The 17,169-nt window shown below is 58.2% G+C and overlaps 1 protein-coding gene across 1 annotated transcript; it reads left to right on the forward strand.

Moving 5' to 3' along the window:
* Positions 1-3,061: 3,061 nt before the first annotated feature.
* Positions 3,062-15,848, forward strand: PDLIM2 (PDZ and LIM domain 2). The gene is made up of 10 exons (XM_087816855.1): positions 3,062-3,143; positions 4,569-4,663; positions 5,362-5,513; positions 7,625-7,694; positions 7,781-7,932; positions 8,087-8,165; positions 11,833-11,915; positions 12,138-12,283; positions 13,676-13,793; positions 14,811-15,848. Exons 2-10 carry the CDS (start codon positions 4,571-4,573, stop codon positions 14,986-14,988), a joined length of 1,071 nt encoding a protein of 356 aa, XP_087672981.1. The 5' UTR covers positions 3,062-3,143; positions 4,569-4,570; the 3' UTR covers positions 14,989-15,848.
* Positions 15,849-17,169: the final 1,321 nt, after the last annotated feature.

Below are 17,169 nucleotides of genomic sequence, written 5' to 3' on the forward strand. Positions count from 1 at the left end.
CACGGTGAGGCCGGATTGTGGGGAGAAACCAGAGATGGGAGCTGAATGTGGCCTTGTGTGCAGGCTGTTTTGATTCTGGAGCCAGCGTGGGGCTGCTGGACTGGATGACATGTCTCACTGCTCTGAGGTTCCTAATGTTTTCCTTCTGTGCGTTTATTTGCTTCTTTAGGCTCGGATTTTTGAGCAATAGGTGGGAAGTTGGGAGTGGTGGGCCACAGCTAGCCAAAGTGATTTCTCGCCCAAGGTTTCAGAGTCCTGGGGCTTGGTGGTTCCCGTGGGGCGACAGTGGTGGCACAGTCTGGGCTCGGCTGCCCTGCCCAGGAAGGAAAGCTCCATTCCTTGGCAGCAATGGGAGCTGAGCAGGGCATAAGGTACTACACACCCACTATCTGCCGTAAGCATCACAGCAGGCAGGGCTGACTCCACAGGAGAGAAGGCTGAGAAATTCAATTGTCCAGGTCACATCATTATAAAATGCTGAAGTCAGGTGCATGACTGTTGCCACCTGTCTGCACAAAGTCAACCAGGCATTCCTTGTCCAGAGGCCACTGAAGAAGGAAGGTCACGTATGAGGTCAAGGACTTCTGTAGGGTGGTCCCAGGCTGGGCTTCTTTTACATTCTTTCTGGCAATGTCTTCCAGGCCTGTCACTTAAGGTGCCCCCACCCCAGGTGGGTGGGAAGAGGTGGTGGGGCCCAGTTTAGTCGAGGCAGGTGGGTGAGGCCTGTGAATGACAGGACTGTGGCCTGGCCCTGGCTGGTTCCTTGAGCCTGGGTGGGGCTGGGCCCCAGTGGCGGTTAAACAGCAGCTGGAAGAACAAGACCTGCGTGTCCTCCTTCAGCCATTCTGGCCACTCCAGTCCTCACCACAGTCTGCTTCTCAGTAGACAGGTCCACCCTATCCTATAAAAACAACCATTCTTTGGGACCCCGCTGGCTTGTTCCTGATTCCCGTCTTTGCATTCCCTGATACCCTCATGTAAGATGTCAGGGCTGAGTCTGCCTTTACCTGGGGCAGAAACCAAATCCACACCCTCTCTTTGATGCAGACCTGAAACCTTGGCAGCAAACCAGCCCTAGGCCCCTGGGCTGCCTGCCACGAGAGCCCTGATGTACGATGACCACTTCTGTGCTGTGATCTGGCACGATGGGGGAAGGGAGGGGAGGGTTAGAGGCCTGAGGAGGGAGGGGGATCTGAGGGGTCAGAGCCAGAAAGGACCGTAGGCCACTGGGCCGCTCCTCCCATTAGAGAGGTGAGGTGCCCAGAAGCACAGAGTTGCTTAGAGCAGAGCAGTACTCCCTTCTGTTCCCAGGGCTCATGCCTGCCGACTTTGTCTTTGTCCTGAATTTTGTGAACGCAGAACCCACAGAGAAGAGATCCTATAGATGGACCTGTCCAAGGCAAAGTCAGGAGCACCAAAAGCTATAAAACAGATTGGGGGGTGGAAGGGAGAGATTAATCCGTTCGATCATTAAAACAATATTCATTCACCAAATATTTATCGAATGCCCTACTGGGAGGGAATGACTGACTGTGCTAGGCCATGGGAATGGAGCAGTGAACCAAACAAAAACGCAGCCTGCCCTCCGAGGAGACTGTGTAGCAGGCAGCTTTATATGGAAGAGCAATCGGTACAACTATGCATTGTCCCATTTTACAGGTGGGGAAACTGAGGCCTAGAGGACATGAGGAACTTGTCCAAGGTCACACAGCTAGTAGAGGCAGACCTGGCATTTGAGGTGAGGTCTGTGTGAGCCCAAGGCTGTGTTGGCCCTAACGGTAGCTTTCTGCTTCCGCAGGGCTTCCAGCCTGGGTGGGGGATTGGACAGGTGCATCAGGTGAAACAAGCACACCGCTAGGCTTGGGACTAGTTAGTGGGAGAGCTGCTTACATACACTGGGGACAGAGCTGTGGGAAGCTAGGGACAGGGGAGGTAGCAGGCTAGAGGCAGGCTGGGTTGTGTATGTAGAGAGCCAGAGACCCATAGGTAGGTGAGGGGGGAGGGGACGGGGTGGGGAGGGCACTCCTTGCAAAGGGAACTGGGAGGGAATGACTACCTGAGGCAGGCAAGTTACAGCTGTGCCCACAGGTGTGCCCTCCTCCCCCAAAAACAAACCAGCCCCTCAGAGAAAGTGCAAAGTGGAGACCAATGGGAGATGGAGCCAGCTCTGGTGGGCCCTGAAGTCCCCAGGGGGAGGGTTGCTAGGTACGACTCCAGGGAAACCCTTTGCCAGATGGTTCTGAGCTGGTGCCTGGAGCCTCTCCTTGGCTGTCCCCTCCTGATCCCTGGAGCCTGGGTTCCAGGAGGCAGCAGACCGCTCGGGCCTGGGGGACAGACGAGGGCCAATGGAGGTTGTTGGGGTTGGCCAGCCCCAGGCAGGACAGCAAGAGAGAGTGAAGGCAGCGGGAATGGAAAAAGCATCAGCCCAGAGGAGGAAGGGACATGTACATCCCAGGAGGGTGCGGGTGACCTCCACCCGGAGTCTCTCCTCTCCTCCTCCTGGACCTGGCCGGTCTCCCTGAGCGGAGCCGGTCTGCCCGGCATCTCCAGCGGGAAGCTCTGCGCCACTGCCCCTTGAGCTCTCTGGCCTCGGGAAGGCGGGGCGGGGGGGGGCGGGCTGGTTTGGGATCTGAGGTGTCGGCGGCATCTGCGCCGGCGTGGGAGCCTGGAGCGGACCGCGAGCGGAGCAGGCCGGCCTCGCGGCCCCCCGCGGGTGCTCCGGGGCCCCTCGGAAGGGGGCGGGGCGCCGGCCGGAGAGCCCAGCGGTCGGCGAAGTGGGGCTTGTCACCGCCACCAGGACGTCTACCCTGCACGCGCGGGGGGGGGGGGGGGGGGAGTAGTCAGGAGGATGGCAACTCGGGGAGGACAGCTGCAGCTTCTAGAGCGCTCTAGGGAGACACCCCCAACCCTCCCATCCCCCCCGCGGGGCGCGGACCAGACGGCAGCGCAGGGGCCGGGCTGCATGGAGGAGGCGGCTTCCCCGGCCGGGGCGGCGGCAGGGGCGGCCCCGGGATCACATGGGCGGAGGCAGGTCCCGGGTCCCGGGCGGCTCTCCCCGGAGTCGGGCAGGCGGCGGCGGCGGCAGCAGCGGGAGCCGCGGTGTCTCCTCGCCCTCCCTCCTGGACTCGCCGCCCAGCCCGCAGGTGAGCGGGGCCCGCAGAGCGCGCCCACCTGCGCACGGGCCGCTCGGCCCGCGGCCGCCTGGCTCCCGGCTCTCCCTGGGCTCTGCGCCCCGCGCCCCCTGGGCGCCCCTCCGCGCCCGGGCCTTTCCTGCGCCCCGCGCCCCTCTCCGTAGCCTCGCCTCGAGGATGGCGCCCCCCGCTGGCTGGGCTTCCCCCGTCCGGGGCTGGTCCTCCAGCCCCCCGCCCGCGGGTACTTTGGTTTTAAAGCGCAGAGGGCGCAGGAACTGGGAGAGCCGGGCGGACGGGCTGGGCACCTCCTGGCTGCGCCCGGCGCGGAGTCCACTGGCCAGCTCAAAGGTCCGGGAATCCAAGGCGTGCGAGTGGCCTGGGCCGGCCAGGGGGCCCGGGGAGGGACAGAGGCCAGGCCTGGGCAAAGAGGAAGCCACAGGGCCAGGAAGAGGGCTGGCAGCCCCAATGGCCTGGGCGTGCACTCCACAGGCGCCTTAACGCGGGAGGTGGCCCCGGTGCCCTTGGATAGATTTGGGCAGCCCTTGCAGCCTCTGGGCCTCCCCAGGCGCAGCTCCAGGGTGGGTGCTGGGCAGGGTGGTGCCCCAGTCTGGCAATGCAGCTTTCTGCCTGGGTTGGCTCCTAACTCCAGACCTACAGGCTCCGGAAATCCTACAAGGGCCGGGTCTGCAAGGACACTCCCTTGCCCAGTGGAGGGGGCAGTGGATGGGAGGCCTGCGGCCCTAGCTCACGGGCAGCATCAGTCAGCTCACCCTGCTGGCCAGGGCCAGGGCGTGGGTGTACCTAGCTTGGCAGATGAGTTTACCCTTCTTTGAGTCTATTCAGAGGGCATCAGGCCCCTGGGGGCGGTGGGAAGCCCAGGCTTGCCTAGCTGGACCACATTGTCAAGGGTCAGGCACGTAGCAAGAGGCTCCTCTGAAGACCCTCACTTCTAACACTCGGGTGGCGCCCCTGCTTCCTTGCTGTCACTTTGTTCCCACAGCGCTCCCCTCCCCCAAAGCGGGAGGAAGTACCTTGTGCTGTGGGTTTTGGGGACAGGAAGTGAGCACTAGTGGGACTTAGCCCTGATGGTGGAGGTGGGGGAGAGGAAATGCTGACTTCTCCTACCACCTGCCAGCCCCTGCCACCAGTTCCCCAGCGAGCCCCTCTCTAACACCCTGAAGGCCTGCCTCCAGGGCGCCGAGCTGCTGAGCACAGTGAAAGGGAACTCGGAGTCATGCCTTCCCAGGGTGGGGAGGAGTGGAACTGGAGGGCCAGGGAGGGAGTTGGTCATTTCCTCCACTCCCACCCCCAGCCCCTGACTGGCTGCCCCATGGACCTGTCATCCCCTCTTCTCCCTTTGCTTCTCTCCTGCCCCCTTACACTCACTGTCCCTGGGGGGCTGGGGGTAGGCTCCACCTCTCAGCCTCTCTTCCTCAGGTATGGCACTGACTGTGGATGTCTTGGGGCCCGCACCCTGGGGCTTCCGTATCACCGGGGGCAGGGATTTCCACACACCCATCATGGTGACCAAGGTAAGGGCTAGTTCCAGGAGATTAAGAGGTACCCCCATAGTTAGGGTCAGCTCTGTTTACCGGGTCCCCACAGGTACCTTTCTTTTTTTGTTCTGGAACCAGAGGTCTGCTTCTAGGAGTGCTGGCCCAGGGAAGGCTGGGACCCTGATGCCATGGGAATGTGGTAGCCAGGTCAGGAACAGGCTTCTGAGTAATGAAAGGGAGCTGGGCCCAGTAAGGGGCCTGCTGGTTTCCAGCATCGTACCTGCTGGTAGCCATTTCGGGTGGTTATGAGAACAGGAGCCCCCAAGTTCTTGGCAGTTTCCCCTTGACCCAGGCTGGCTGGGAAGCATTCACGCTTGTGTGTGGGCAGCCACCAGCGCGGCATGGTTTGCATTGGCAGGGCTCACTATCCAAGAGTATCTCCAAGCACAGTTCCTGAACCTCCATCATCACATGTTCTTTGGGGGCCCCCATTAGCATGCCAGGGGGGAGGGGGGCTGCCACTCCAGTTTTGGAGGGCATTAGCTGATTAGCTAGACAGATACTAAAGGGCAGGGAGAGAAATATTAAAGGGAGACATGGGTCAGCCTGGTTCAATCCAGCTTCTGTGTTTCTTGGGCAGGACAGAGGGAAATGCCCTCTCCTTCTTCCCTACCTGAGTGTCACCACTGTCTGAGCAGGGGTGCCTCAGCCTACCTACACCTCATCCCCTACAGGTAACGGAGCGGGGCAAGGCTGAGGCTGCCGACCTCCGGCCTGGCGACATTATCTTGGCCATCAATGGGGAGAGTGCGCAGGGCATGCTTCACGCGGAGGCCCAGAGCAAGATCCGCCAGAGCCCCTCACCCCTGCGGCTGCAGCTGGACCGGTAGGCCCTCCGCCTCTGCTGGGCTGCCAGCATTCTTCTTCCCCCTGCCAGCATCCTGCCTGGGCCACCCTTCCCCCCGCCCTGCCCTTTCAGCTCATCGGTGAGAAGGTCCCGGGCTCCTGGCCTGCAGCCTGCAGCCTGCAGCAGGGTGGGCTGAGGGGTGTCCCTGTGCCTGGCTGGGCGTGTAGCCACAGGCAGGGCAGGTTGGCATCAGCCACCTGGATGCCCGGGTCTGACTGGTTCCCAAGTGTGTGGGGTACAGGGCGCGGGCATGAAGTGGGTTGAAGAGGGAAAAGGTGTGCCTTGGGCTGGGTCTCCAGGGCCTCTGCCACCAAGAGGGCATGACCTTTGTTCAGCTAGGGGATTGGGAGAGGGAGATGAGGCGTTTGGGGGGTTACTGCTCAGAGAACACTCATCTTGGTCCCTCCCTCCATTGTCTCTCCAGGCCCTGATGGTGGGGCTGATTTCTGGCTAGTGGGGTTTGCAGCCTAGAGGCCTGGGTTGGGGGGGGGGAACAGGTGGCTCCCCAGGGTGGGGCATCTTGGTGAGTCACAGGGCAGGAATGCTGGGAGATTCCCTCAGCCAGGAGAGCCCTTTGGTCTGGCCTTGAACCTGAGTCAGGTTCCTTCTTCCTCTCTGCCACGCCCCCCACCGCCAGGCTCTCCCTGGACCCCGACTCCCTGCCCTCTCCTGGCCTCGCCGCCCCACAGTGCTGTGGAAGTGGCTCCCACGGTGCTCTGGCAGCCCCAGCCCCTTCAGCAGCTCCTTCTTGCCACTCTGGCTCAAGAGGGTTTGCAGGAGTGGGACCTAGAGGAGGAGGGTGGGGAGTACCTCATGGCATCTGGGAAGGGGACCAAAATCTACAAGAGACTGCAGAGCGGGGCGGGGGAGGGGCAGAGAGCTGCTGACACCATCACTTCCTCTCAGGTTCCTCTTAGAGGGACCCAGCCCCTTAGGGAGGTAGACCTGGCCAAGTACCCCCAGGCCTCCAGCTCCACGTTGGGCAGGTCAAGATTCCCTGTTTCTTCTTTCTTTTGCCCAGCCCCCTCTTAACCCTCCTTAAACACCACCCTCCCCACCCCCATGACCTTTTAGGCACTCAGAGCCCTGTGGCAGGAAGCAGTACTCTGGCCTGGAGCCACAGCCCAAGCTCCCCTCACTGTGACTCCACACCCCTCCTTGGGGGGGGGGGGGGCTGAGGCTGAAGGGCTGAGGCTGGCGTGGTGTGTGGTTCCTGCTGACCTCTCTAGAAGTGGCCAGACATCCAGGAATGGTGTAGTGGGGATGGGTCATGGCCGGTGCTTTTCCTCAGCCAGCTCTCAGTCCCCCAATGGCCTCTTTAAGGCTCCATCCAGCTGGCTCTTTTGGGAAGGGCTTTAGAGGACAGTCCTTGGGGGGGTTGCGATACAGGGGCCCTCTGGCTGACTGCCTTGGTGATTGCGGGGAGCTGGTCTCTAGGTCTCACAGCTGCCTGCCTGGCGGAAAGGGGAACCCTTGTTTTATGGAGGAGAAGCCTGTGGAAGGGACCAGGAGTGACTCTCTCAAAGGCATTCTGGCCATTGTGGCAGAGCTGTAAGGGACAGGCCTCTGGTTGGGGACAGTGGGCAGCTGGCCCAGCCAATCCTGGGCTTTAGGACTTTGGGTAATTCAGTTTCCCTCTCTGGGCTTCAGTTTCTCCATGGACAAAAGATACAGGATTATTTTATGAAACCAGCAATCTCCCCCAAAATCGATCTACAAATTGATGCTGATCAGTGACAAAGTCTGGATAAAATGCCAAAAAAAAAGCAAAAAAAAAAAAAAAAAAGCAGGGGGATAGTATGAGGAGTTTTTTAATGCAATTGAATTTATGGAAGTTTTTGCTGAAATTATTCCTTTCTACTTTTTGGTGCTAACCTGTCCTTTCTTTTAAGAAATAATGGTGGTTTAGGATGATAGTTGTTGATTTTAGATTTGACAAAGTTAAAAGTTGACAACCCACGGTCTGAATGTTTTGGACATTTCACTAGTCTTGAGAACCTGGTATGGGGACAGCTGAAATCCATAGCCCCTACCAGCTAAGCAGGGTTCCAGGACCCCTGTGACACTCACCTCCTCTGTCCTCTCCTCAGGTCCCGGGCTGCCTCTCCTGGGCAGACCAACGGGGAGAGCTCCATGGAGGTGCTGGCAACACGGTTCCAGGTAGGACGGTGCCTCCGGCTGGGAGGCCTGAGGGACAGGGCCCAGGGGGATGGGCAGACCACTCTTTATGGTCCTTGTCTCCACAGGGCTCAGTGAGGACACACACCAATAGCCAGTCCTCCCTCTGGTCCTCCTGTTCCAGCCCAGCCTCCCTCAGCCCCCCGCCATGCAGCCCCTTCCCTACCCAGCCCCCCACCAGCCCGCATGCCCCTGCTGGAGAGGCAGTGATGAGCCGAAGGTGAGTGCAGGGGCTGGGCACCCTGGCTGCCACGGCCAGGCCAGGCCTCTGAGTCTCAACAGCTGTGTTAAGGGGACCCTGGAGGTACCCTCTGTTTTTGGGGGGCAGTCCGGAGGTGAGGCTTGGCACACACATTATGCATTTTCCCCTTCAGTTTCCAGAGCCTGGCACACACCCCGGGACTCACTGCTGCTGACCGCCTGCCCTATGGAGGCCACCTAGGGAGCCGACAGGTGAGGGGACTGTGGGGAGGAGAGAGCCTCTCAGCCCACTGACTGTCAGTGGTACCTGTGGGGCTGTAGGTGGTTGATCCCACCTAGGCAGCTGGGCCTCTGTCTCCTAGCAGCAGACACTCCCCTCTCCTGAGCCAGGAGGTCACCCTGTCTGCTGGTGGGTCACCTTGGCTGTTCCAGCCCTGCCCCACTGGTCCCAGGTGGCCTTCTACCACCTCGCTCCCACTCACCGCCGCCTCCCTGCTCCCAGCTCCCTACTCCCCGTTGGCTTCCTCCCTTCTTGAGTGTTTCTCTTGGGCCTGGACTGACATAGTTTTGCTGCTGTTGTTGGGATGGTTCCCTTTGGCTCTGGCTGCATCCCTTGAACACATTCCTCCCCGTTCCAGCCCCATGCCTGCCCCAACTCCACCACCCCAGCCCCTTCTTTTTCCTCTGGCTCAGCCCAGGGAACCACCAGCGGGACTGTGGTTCTGCCTCAAGTTGCACTTGGCCTACTCCCTGTCTGCCCCACCCTGCCTTCCTCCCCTGGGTCCCCCACCCCAGGTCCCACTGTCCACTAGTGACAGCCCCCCCCCCCCGCCCTTGGTGGTATTTCTCTTCTCTAAGGGCCAGGGTGGGGAGGTGAGGGAGTGAGGCAGCCAACTACTCTGGGCCACAGCTGCTGGGGGCAGAGTCGGGGGGGGGGCATGTCCAGCCTTTAGGGTGAAGGGGATGAGGCCCAGCTGCTGGAATCCTAACTCTGGTTGATCTGCATTCCAGAAAGCAGAACCTTTGGGGATGGTTAGGGGAGGGTATAGAAACTGGGCGCTCCAGAGAAGGAAGGGGGTGTCCTCCAGGGGCTCCATTGTAGGGGTTCCCTGGTGACCCGCTGTGGCCTACCCAGTGGCTTCCCAGGCATGTGAGCGTAGAGATGTTTTCCATGAGATCCCCTTCTTTAAACAATTCTAAATGTAGTTGTGGAGATAAGACAAACATACAAAACAATTTTGGAACAATTAAGCACCAAACAGTATGGTCTTAATTATAAACGCAGGCGGCCTTCTTGGAGGGGAGAGATGAGTGTGGACCAGAGTGGCCTGAGAAGGCTTTGTCAGGAATGCTGGAGGGTCAAGAGGTAGGGCTTGGGAGGGTTTAGATGAGAAGCTATGAGCAAGGGAAAGGGACAGCAGTGGTACAGGCTTGTCCTAGGGCATGGCTGGAGAGGCCAATCCATCCTGGCCTCCTTCCTTGTGGTGTCCCCAATCCAGGCAAAGGGGACATTTGGGTGCTACAGAGAGTGGCTCTCCAACCCGCAGCAGTCCCTTGGAACTTCTTACAAATGCAGATTCTCAGGCTACAGCCTAGACCTACTGAGTCAGACACAGGGGGTGGGGTGGGGACACCAATCTGTTTTAGGGAACGCTCGGGGATTGGATGTATGGGAAGATTTGAGAACCACCCCAGTGGCCCCAGCTGTGTAAAGAGGAGCCCTAGGCTGAGTGGCAGGAGAAGGCTAGTCTCACTTCCACTGTGTAACCTTGGATGAGCCCCTCCTCTCTCTGTCTATTCTTTGACCTGAGGCCCCTGGTCATTCCTTCAACAAATACTTACGAACAGGTACCATTCTAGGCCCTGGGCTTGCAGTAGTGGAAAAACAGAAATTCCTAACCCAGCTAAGTTTGCATTCTGGTCTATAAGTGAAACTGGAGTCAGATGGTGTAGGAGTCACAGGTCCCTTAGCTCCCTAGTGGGCATCACTGTGCACGTGGGCCCTAAGAAGCCCTAGAAGAGAGAAACACATTTACTTTTATTAATTTCCTCAACTTATTTAATTGCAAAATTTCTGATGGCCTGCCCCCTTCCCTGCCACTCACTTATTCATATCCTGTGTTGTCCAGAACACATTTCCAAAGGTGTTGGCCACAGGCGGCTCTTGATGGGCAGATGAGCAGGTTTTCTGGACTTGGAGATGAAAGGTCTCCTCTGTGAAGGCAGGTGTCCCATCCTGAGCTGACTGAGAGGAAAGGAGGGAGGAAGATAGTGGCGCGGCTCTGAGTGAGGGAGCTGGGTGCCTCTCCACCATGTGTGCTGGTCTGGCGGGAGGGAGGGGGCGGAGCTGACTGCAGATGTGCTCCCGCCCCAGCCTGCCCTGGCCATGGCTATGCTGCTGACTCCCGAGCAGGCTGAGGCTGCCCTGAGCCGAGGCCCAGGACACCACCAGCCCTTGTGCCCTTCTGGAGACTAGAGGTTGCCCCTCCTGGAAGGCAGAAGCCTTGGTGAGCAGATGTGAAGTGGGAACAGCACCTCTCCCTCTGGCTGACATGAGGACTTGGCTTTTGAAGGAACCAGGGCCAGATTTCAGGCCTCCCTCTGCACTGGCCAGAGCGCCGTGTAGGCATGTGCAGGCCTGTCCGGGACAGCAAGATGGGATACTATTCTTGAGTAACTAGCTGGTATTGGCTGTCATTCTTGAGATTTTCTCACCATCCTCTGTTGACCACATGACACCAGCTGGCACCCAGGATCTGGGGTGTGGACTCCCAGCCCTGCCTCTGATGCCAGCTGCTTTGCCCTTTCTCACCCTCAGTGTCCTCACCTGTAGAAGGTTTTCCCAAGGAGCCTGAGAGCAGATGAATGCAGGCTGGTGGAAGAGGCAGGGTGGGGGCCTAGGACTGTCTTCTCAAAGCTCTGATGTTTCCACTTTTAGCTTAGGAACTCATGCATTCAACCCCAGAATTCAACCCCAGAATTCAACCCCAGAATTCAACCCCAGAATTCATTCCTGACTTTGAATTTTAAGATGGAGGGGATTTGGCTTTCCAGGAAACTGTGCTGCTTGCTGCGCCTTGGTCTCTGAGGCTCTCCTTTGCATGGGGATGGGACAGAGAGGGAGCAGAGTTGGGGAGGCTGCGGAGGCCAGGAGGCAGAGCAGCCTGAGGTGGAAGGGAGATGTCCAGGTGGGGAGCAGGTGGAAGAGCCCGAGATGGACGGTGCACGCCAGGGAGGGGCCGCTGTGGCTGGGCGGTGGGCCCAGAACCGGCCTGACTCCCCAAGGCTGCAAGGGGCAGGACCAGACGCCCAGACCCTGGCCCTCTTAGGAGGGCAACCAGCGCATGTGGGAGAGAGGTCCTTTGTGCAGCTCCAGCCCTGACTCCCAGAGGGGTCTTGGCCCCTTCACTCCTCCCCTTTATGTTGCCTTTTCCTCAGGGCAAAAGGGTTGGCTTCTTTGCTTGTTGTGTCAGAGCAGCCAGGCCCCAACATGCAACATCATTCCCAACACATGGCCTGCGATAACAGAGGAATTTGCATTTTGTCTGAACTTAGCTGGTTGTTGCCCCCTAGCCTTTATTCTTCCCTCCCCCCCAGTCCCCTTGCAGAACCCTCCTGCCTCCATAGCCTCCATGGCCTCCACAGCCTCCACAGCCTCCACAGCCTCCACAGCCTCCACAGCCCAGTGCTGCCTGCCTCCCCTCTGGGACCCGCAGGAGCAGTCTCTGGTGCCCTGGCTCTCACGGCTGCGGTGAAGGTTCCCATGGAGGGGGATAGGGGAAGGGGGAGGGCGCCTGGCCGTCGAAGGCGGAGAGCCCTCTGGTGTTGGGCCTGGGAACAGCCGGCCTTGGCGCCCGCTGGGTGTGCTGGCCCAAGGCTTCAGCGCTGGCTCCTCCCCTGGTGCCTCTCCTTCCCACAGGCCGGCCTGGGCCTCCCCGGCGACTCGGCTGTATTGGTGCTGCCGCCTACCCCGGGCTCCCATCCCTCTAGCCCCAGACTCAGGTACCAGCGGGCCCTGGAGGGTGGGTAGGATCTTGGAGGGCTACAAGGGACAGGAGACAGACTGGCTCCCGGAGAGGGATGGGGGTTCCCCGCTCCCTAAGCCCAGGCGACTTCCCTCTAACCCCCAGAATCCTGTCCCTCTGAGACACCTATTCCCTGCCCCCATGCTCATCCTGACACCCAGACCAGACCCTCACTCCTGGCCGCCTCCTATCCCCCCAGAGTGGACTCAGAAAGGGGAAGCCATCCCTTGGCAGAGAACTCAGAAGTCTTCAAGATGCTGCAGGAAAATCGTGAGGGGCGGGTGGCCCCCCGGCAGTCCAGCTCCTTTAGACTCCTGCAGGAAGCCCTGGAGGCAGAGGAGAGAAGTGAGACTGGGGCAGGGGTGGGGGCGCTATGGTGGCCGTGGTGGTGGTTCGGGTAAGGGAAGGGGATTCCCCAGGACACCCCTGGACCCTGAACTAGCTAGTGATCCTTAAGTGCTCACCAGGGGAGTAGGCACCAAGAGGTACTGAAACCACAGGCCCTGTGCTGAAGGAGCAAGCTGGGATCAGGAAACTACCAAGGGAACAATAGCGGTGGGCGGTGGGGTCTCCAGGGAGGGCTTCGTGGAGGAAGAGGGATTTGATGTGGCCCTTAAAGATGATGCCTTTACCAAACAACCTTCAGATGGTGGCAGGCTAACTTTGGAATGTGGAGACTGGCAGCCGGAGGGCTTTTGGGTGTGGGAGCAGAGGCCAGCGGGTCTGGCTGGGGGAGGGTGGCTTAGGAGTGGCCTAACCCAGGAAGGCCAGTTAAATAGTGCCTGAGATGCCGAAGTGAGCAATACAGATGATTCTGGCTCTTGTCAAACGTTTACTGTGCTCCCGATGGACCAGCCATGTGCAGTGTGGAGAGGAGAGGGGGTCAGGACCCATGTCTGTCCATAAGGAACTCTCTTTATTGGGGCTGACAGGCCTGCTTAGCTCCCAAGGAGCTGCACACTGCTGTAGGAGTTCTTGTGCTGGGGGAGGGGAGGACCACTGCCCTGCTTCAGGGGAGAGATGGGGAGGGCCTGGCCGGGGAATGGCATCAGGGAGTTAGAGGATGGGATGGCCGGGAGAAGTATGTGAGTGGCAGAATCACTAGAACCTGGTAGCTGGTTCCAACTTGGATGTCTGTCTCCTAGGGGTGCTCACAGAGGCAGGGTTTGGGGTGGGAGGGTTTGGAGACAGTTTTGTCCACCATGACACTGAGGGGGGACCAGGAAGAGGCAGTGGGGTGAGGAGAGTGCATACAAATGGTGACATCACCACTGGAGTCTCCGTGGTGTCAGCTGCAAATGGGGACCTTACCTGCCTTATCTTCAACTGAGCGTGGTCCAAGGCTCAGAGGCAATAATGCACATAAGAGCCCTTTGAAAACTGTACAACGGTACCGTGGTGCTGTTACCTATTATTACTGTCCATTAATATCATGATTGGGCCATGTGAAGGGAAATGTCTGCCTGGCCTGCTGTGTCAGACACCGAACACAGATGCTCCCAGCTTGTTGCCTTAGCTCGGACAAACCCAGCCTCCAGCGTGCTTCCTGCACTTGCCCAGCCTCAGCGAGGATCTGGCATTCCCCACGCTCACACCCAGTGCTACCCCAGAGGCCCGCCTGCGGGTGTGAGCGGCCTCCGGGCTGTTGGAGCAGGTGGCATGGGCGTAAATAATCAGCCTGCTGCTGCTGCTGCGGTGGACGAGCTCTGATGTGTCTGTCTGCCCTCACCCCCCCAGGTGGCACACCTGCCTTCCTGCCCAGCTCGCTGAGCCCCCAGTCCTCCCTGCCCACCCCCAGGGCCCTGGCCATGCCACCCAAGCTCCACACGTGTGAGAAGTGCAGCACCAGCATTGCGTGAGTGTTGGCAGCCAGGGAGGCAGGGTGGGGGGCAGGGCACAGGGTGTCCCCAGAAGGGCCTGAATAGGACAACCAGTCAGGGGCTCTGGAGGGGCGTACTGACCAAGTGAATCCATGAGACATCCTATGGGCCATTGTCAGCCTTCTTAGAAGGCCTGCACTGGCTTCGTCCTGCCGCATCCCCCTCCTCCCCGATTTCTTTTCACCCTCCCGGTGGAGTAAGACATGCTCCTGCTTTTGATTTCTCTCCAATAATCTCTCAGCCTCTGGAGATCTGCCTCTAGATGAGGTGCCTCCTCCTGGAAAATCTTGCTCTTTCCTTCCTGTACCTCTGTTGGAACAGGATGAGTTTACCAGAAGTAGGTTCATTTTTCTCAGTAGGTGGCATTACATTGTAGCCACATTCTCTGGAAAACTGCTGAAAGGCTCCCCTGGAGAAAGTCCCTCAATGCACAGTGCAAGGGGGAGAGGACTCATACTAGGCAAATCCCTTCGCTCCCTGGGCCTCAGCATTCCATCTGCAGAATGGGAGACTCCCCCTGCAGCGCTGACAGAGGGAATGTGTCCTACTGGGAGACTCTCAAAGAGCAGCAGCGGAGCCCCTGGGTTTGTTGGAACACTCCTGGGCCCGCACCCTTAATTTCCTCTTCAGAGGGCCCTGGCCCCAGAGTGTGCATTTCCAGCTCATCCCCAGGTGATGTGATGCTGCTGGTCCTGGCTCCTGGGACCACGCTTTGAGAACCACTGCTCCATTAACAATCCAGAAGATTCCGGATGGAGTTTATCTGCCTTTGGGGGGGGGGGGGGCTTTTTGTTTTCTGTTGTTGTTTTTTTTTGATTAGTGGTACTGGGGGTGGAGGCTGAGGGTTGTTGAAGAGAGATTCCTGGGAAGTCAAGTGTCTGAGATTTGGGCATCTTCCCAGGTCCTGCCCCTGGGCTCTGGGGGGCATCACGCCTGGTGCTCCTGTCGTCCCTCCCGGGCTAATGAATGGCTTTCCGGCCTCCCTCCCACAGGAACCAGGCTGTGCGCATTCAGGAGGGGAGGTACCGTCACCCTGGCTGCTACACCTGCGCAGACTGCGGGCTGAACCTGAAGATGCGCGGGCACTTTTGGGTGGGGGATGAGCTGTACTGCGAGAAGCATGCCCGCCAGAGATATTCAGGGCCCCAAACCCTCAACTCCCAGGCCTGAGCGCCCGCTGTGCTCTCAGCCTGCCCATGACTCGCACCAGGGCCCTGCCAATAGCAAGTTGGCCTGGAAGGGCGGCGGTGGGTGAAGGGCCCCTTCCTCCTCACTGGGTGAGGCCGGAGGCTGGGGCCTGTCTTGGGCTGTGGGCGAGGACAGCCTCATCTTCCCAGGCTTTTGCTAGATACTCTCCCTTCCTCCTGCTGGACAGGCTCTGCACCAAGTCTGAGGTGGACACTGAGTCAGACACCTTTGAGCAACAGGGGTTAAGCAGGTTGGGCCACGGAGATTAGTATCTAGGAGAGGGGTGGGCCAGAAGCTAAAGGTATTCACGGAGTAAAGTTTCTGACATGTGAGCTCAATAAATATATACAGGTGGACAAAATAAAATAGCTTCCCCTCTTTCCTGTCCTGACTTCTCCCTACCGCTGGGTGGAGAGGCTTTATTTACATATTCTTCCCCTCTTACTTTCCCCTCCCTCAACCTCTTGCCCTACCAGGTGATGAAGAAGCTTGTTTCTTCTGCCTGAGGGTCCTGCTCTTGGATCCTTCTGTAAAGGTGCCTGTTTTACCAGGATGATCCCTGGTAGTTTACAGGAAGGAGTTTCTCACGGGGAGCCTGGGGAGGGGAGGGATGCTGGAAGGTGGGCCGCAGGCATAGGAGGCGTCCCAGACCCATTCTGCCCCGGCCCATCCCAGTGACCATCCCCTGCTCTGCCACCGCTGGCTGGGCTGGCACTCTCTGTGCCCCTTGGTGTAGATGCTGCCAGTCCTGCTGACTTACCCAGAGGATGGGCAGAGAGGGGCAATATCCAAAGTACCCCCTCCATTCTCTGAGGCTTGTCTGCAGCCATTGGAGAAATATAATCACCAGAATCACTTTGGGACAGGGCTGCAGGTTAGCCTTGCCTGGAGGGGGACAACCCAGCAGAGGCCCCACCCTGAGGGACCATCACCCACTGAGGGCCTCACCTCAAGCCAGGGTTGGTCTGTCTGCCCCTTTCCCTGGGACCCTGCTGGCTTTATTGGTGGTCGATTTCAGGGGAAAAAACCCATATATATATATATATATATATATATATATATATATATATATATATACACACACACACACACACACACACACACATACATATGTGTGTGTGTATATATATACATATATACATAGCACTGGCCATGCATTATATATACACACACACACACACACACACACACACATGTATGTGTATGTGTGTGTGTATATAAAATGCATGGCCAGTGCTATGTGTATATATGTGTGTGTGTGTGTGTGTGTGTGTGTGTGTGTATAAAATGCATGGCCAGTGCTATGTGTATATGTGTGTGTGTGTGTGTGTGTGTGTATAAAATGCATGGCCAGTGCTAGCATGCCTGTCCGGGGGTATATATGTTTGAGTTGAGGCAGGGGGCAGTAGTTCCTGCCAGATTTTGGGCTTGATTCACTGCCCCCCCTTCCTTCTAATCCCAGAGGACATTTCAAAAGGTGCATAGATGCTGCTGGGTGCTCCAGACTCACCCTGCCCCCAAGTCAGTGGAGGGATGGGCAGCAGCCGCAGCTTTATTTTCACTGAAAAGATCAAAGCTGGGCTTCAGAGGGTGCTTTGTGCTATCTGGCCCCTTTTGGAAGGAATCTTGGCAGAGACTGTGTTGCCTCCTCAGGCACCTGTTGATATAATTTACACCTTGATATAATTGCCTCACCTTTTACCTGGATGGCTGCCTTTATTTTCACAGGAAAGATCAAGGCTTTCTGTGGCTCAGGAGTAGGTCTGGCCAGAACGTCTGGTCTGAAATGGGATACCCACCTTGGCGCCACCTAGTGTCAGGTGTAGCCTGTGGCAGGGGAGACTGCTCACTCACAAAAGGGGAATTCACCCTGCTGGAAATACTTGGGTTCCAGCAAAGTGGGAATATAGAAAGATCTAGCATTTTTCTTGCTCTTCTGAAGATAATAGTCAAGTGGCAGCAGCTGAGTGGCATGACTGAAATAATGCTATGTGACAAGTGCTTAAGAGCTAATGTGGAACACACAGGTGCCCCCTGTGAGTTCAGAGCAGTGGCCATCTGTGTGAAAGGCTGACCGGGTGGAGGCGAGAAATGCCGAGTGATGGGGGCAAGTGCAAGGGAAATGCTCAGTTTAGGGCAGTGTCTGAAGGGGATACTGAGATA

The sequence above is a fragment of the Miniopterus natalensis genome, chromosome 4 (genome assembly GCF_054644295.1).
Source record: "Miniopterus natalensis isolate mMinNat1 chromosome 4, mMinNat1.hap1, whole genome shotgun sequence".
In the NCBI taxonomy this organism is placed as follows: Eukaryota; Metazoa; Chordata; class Mammalia; order Chiroptera; family Miniopteridae; genus Miniopterus; species Miniopterus natalensis.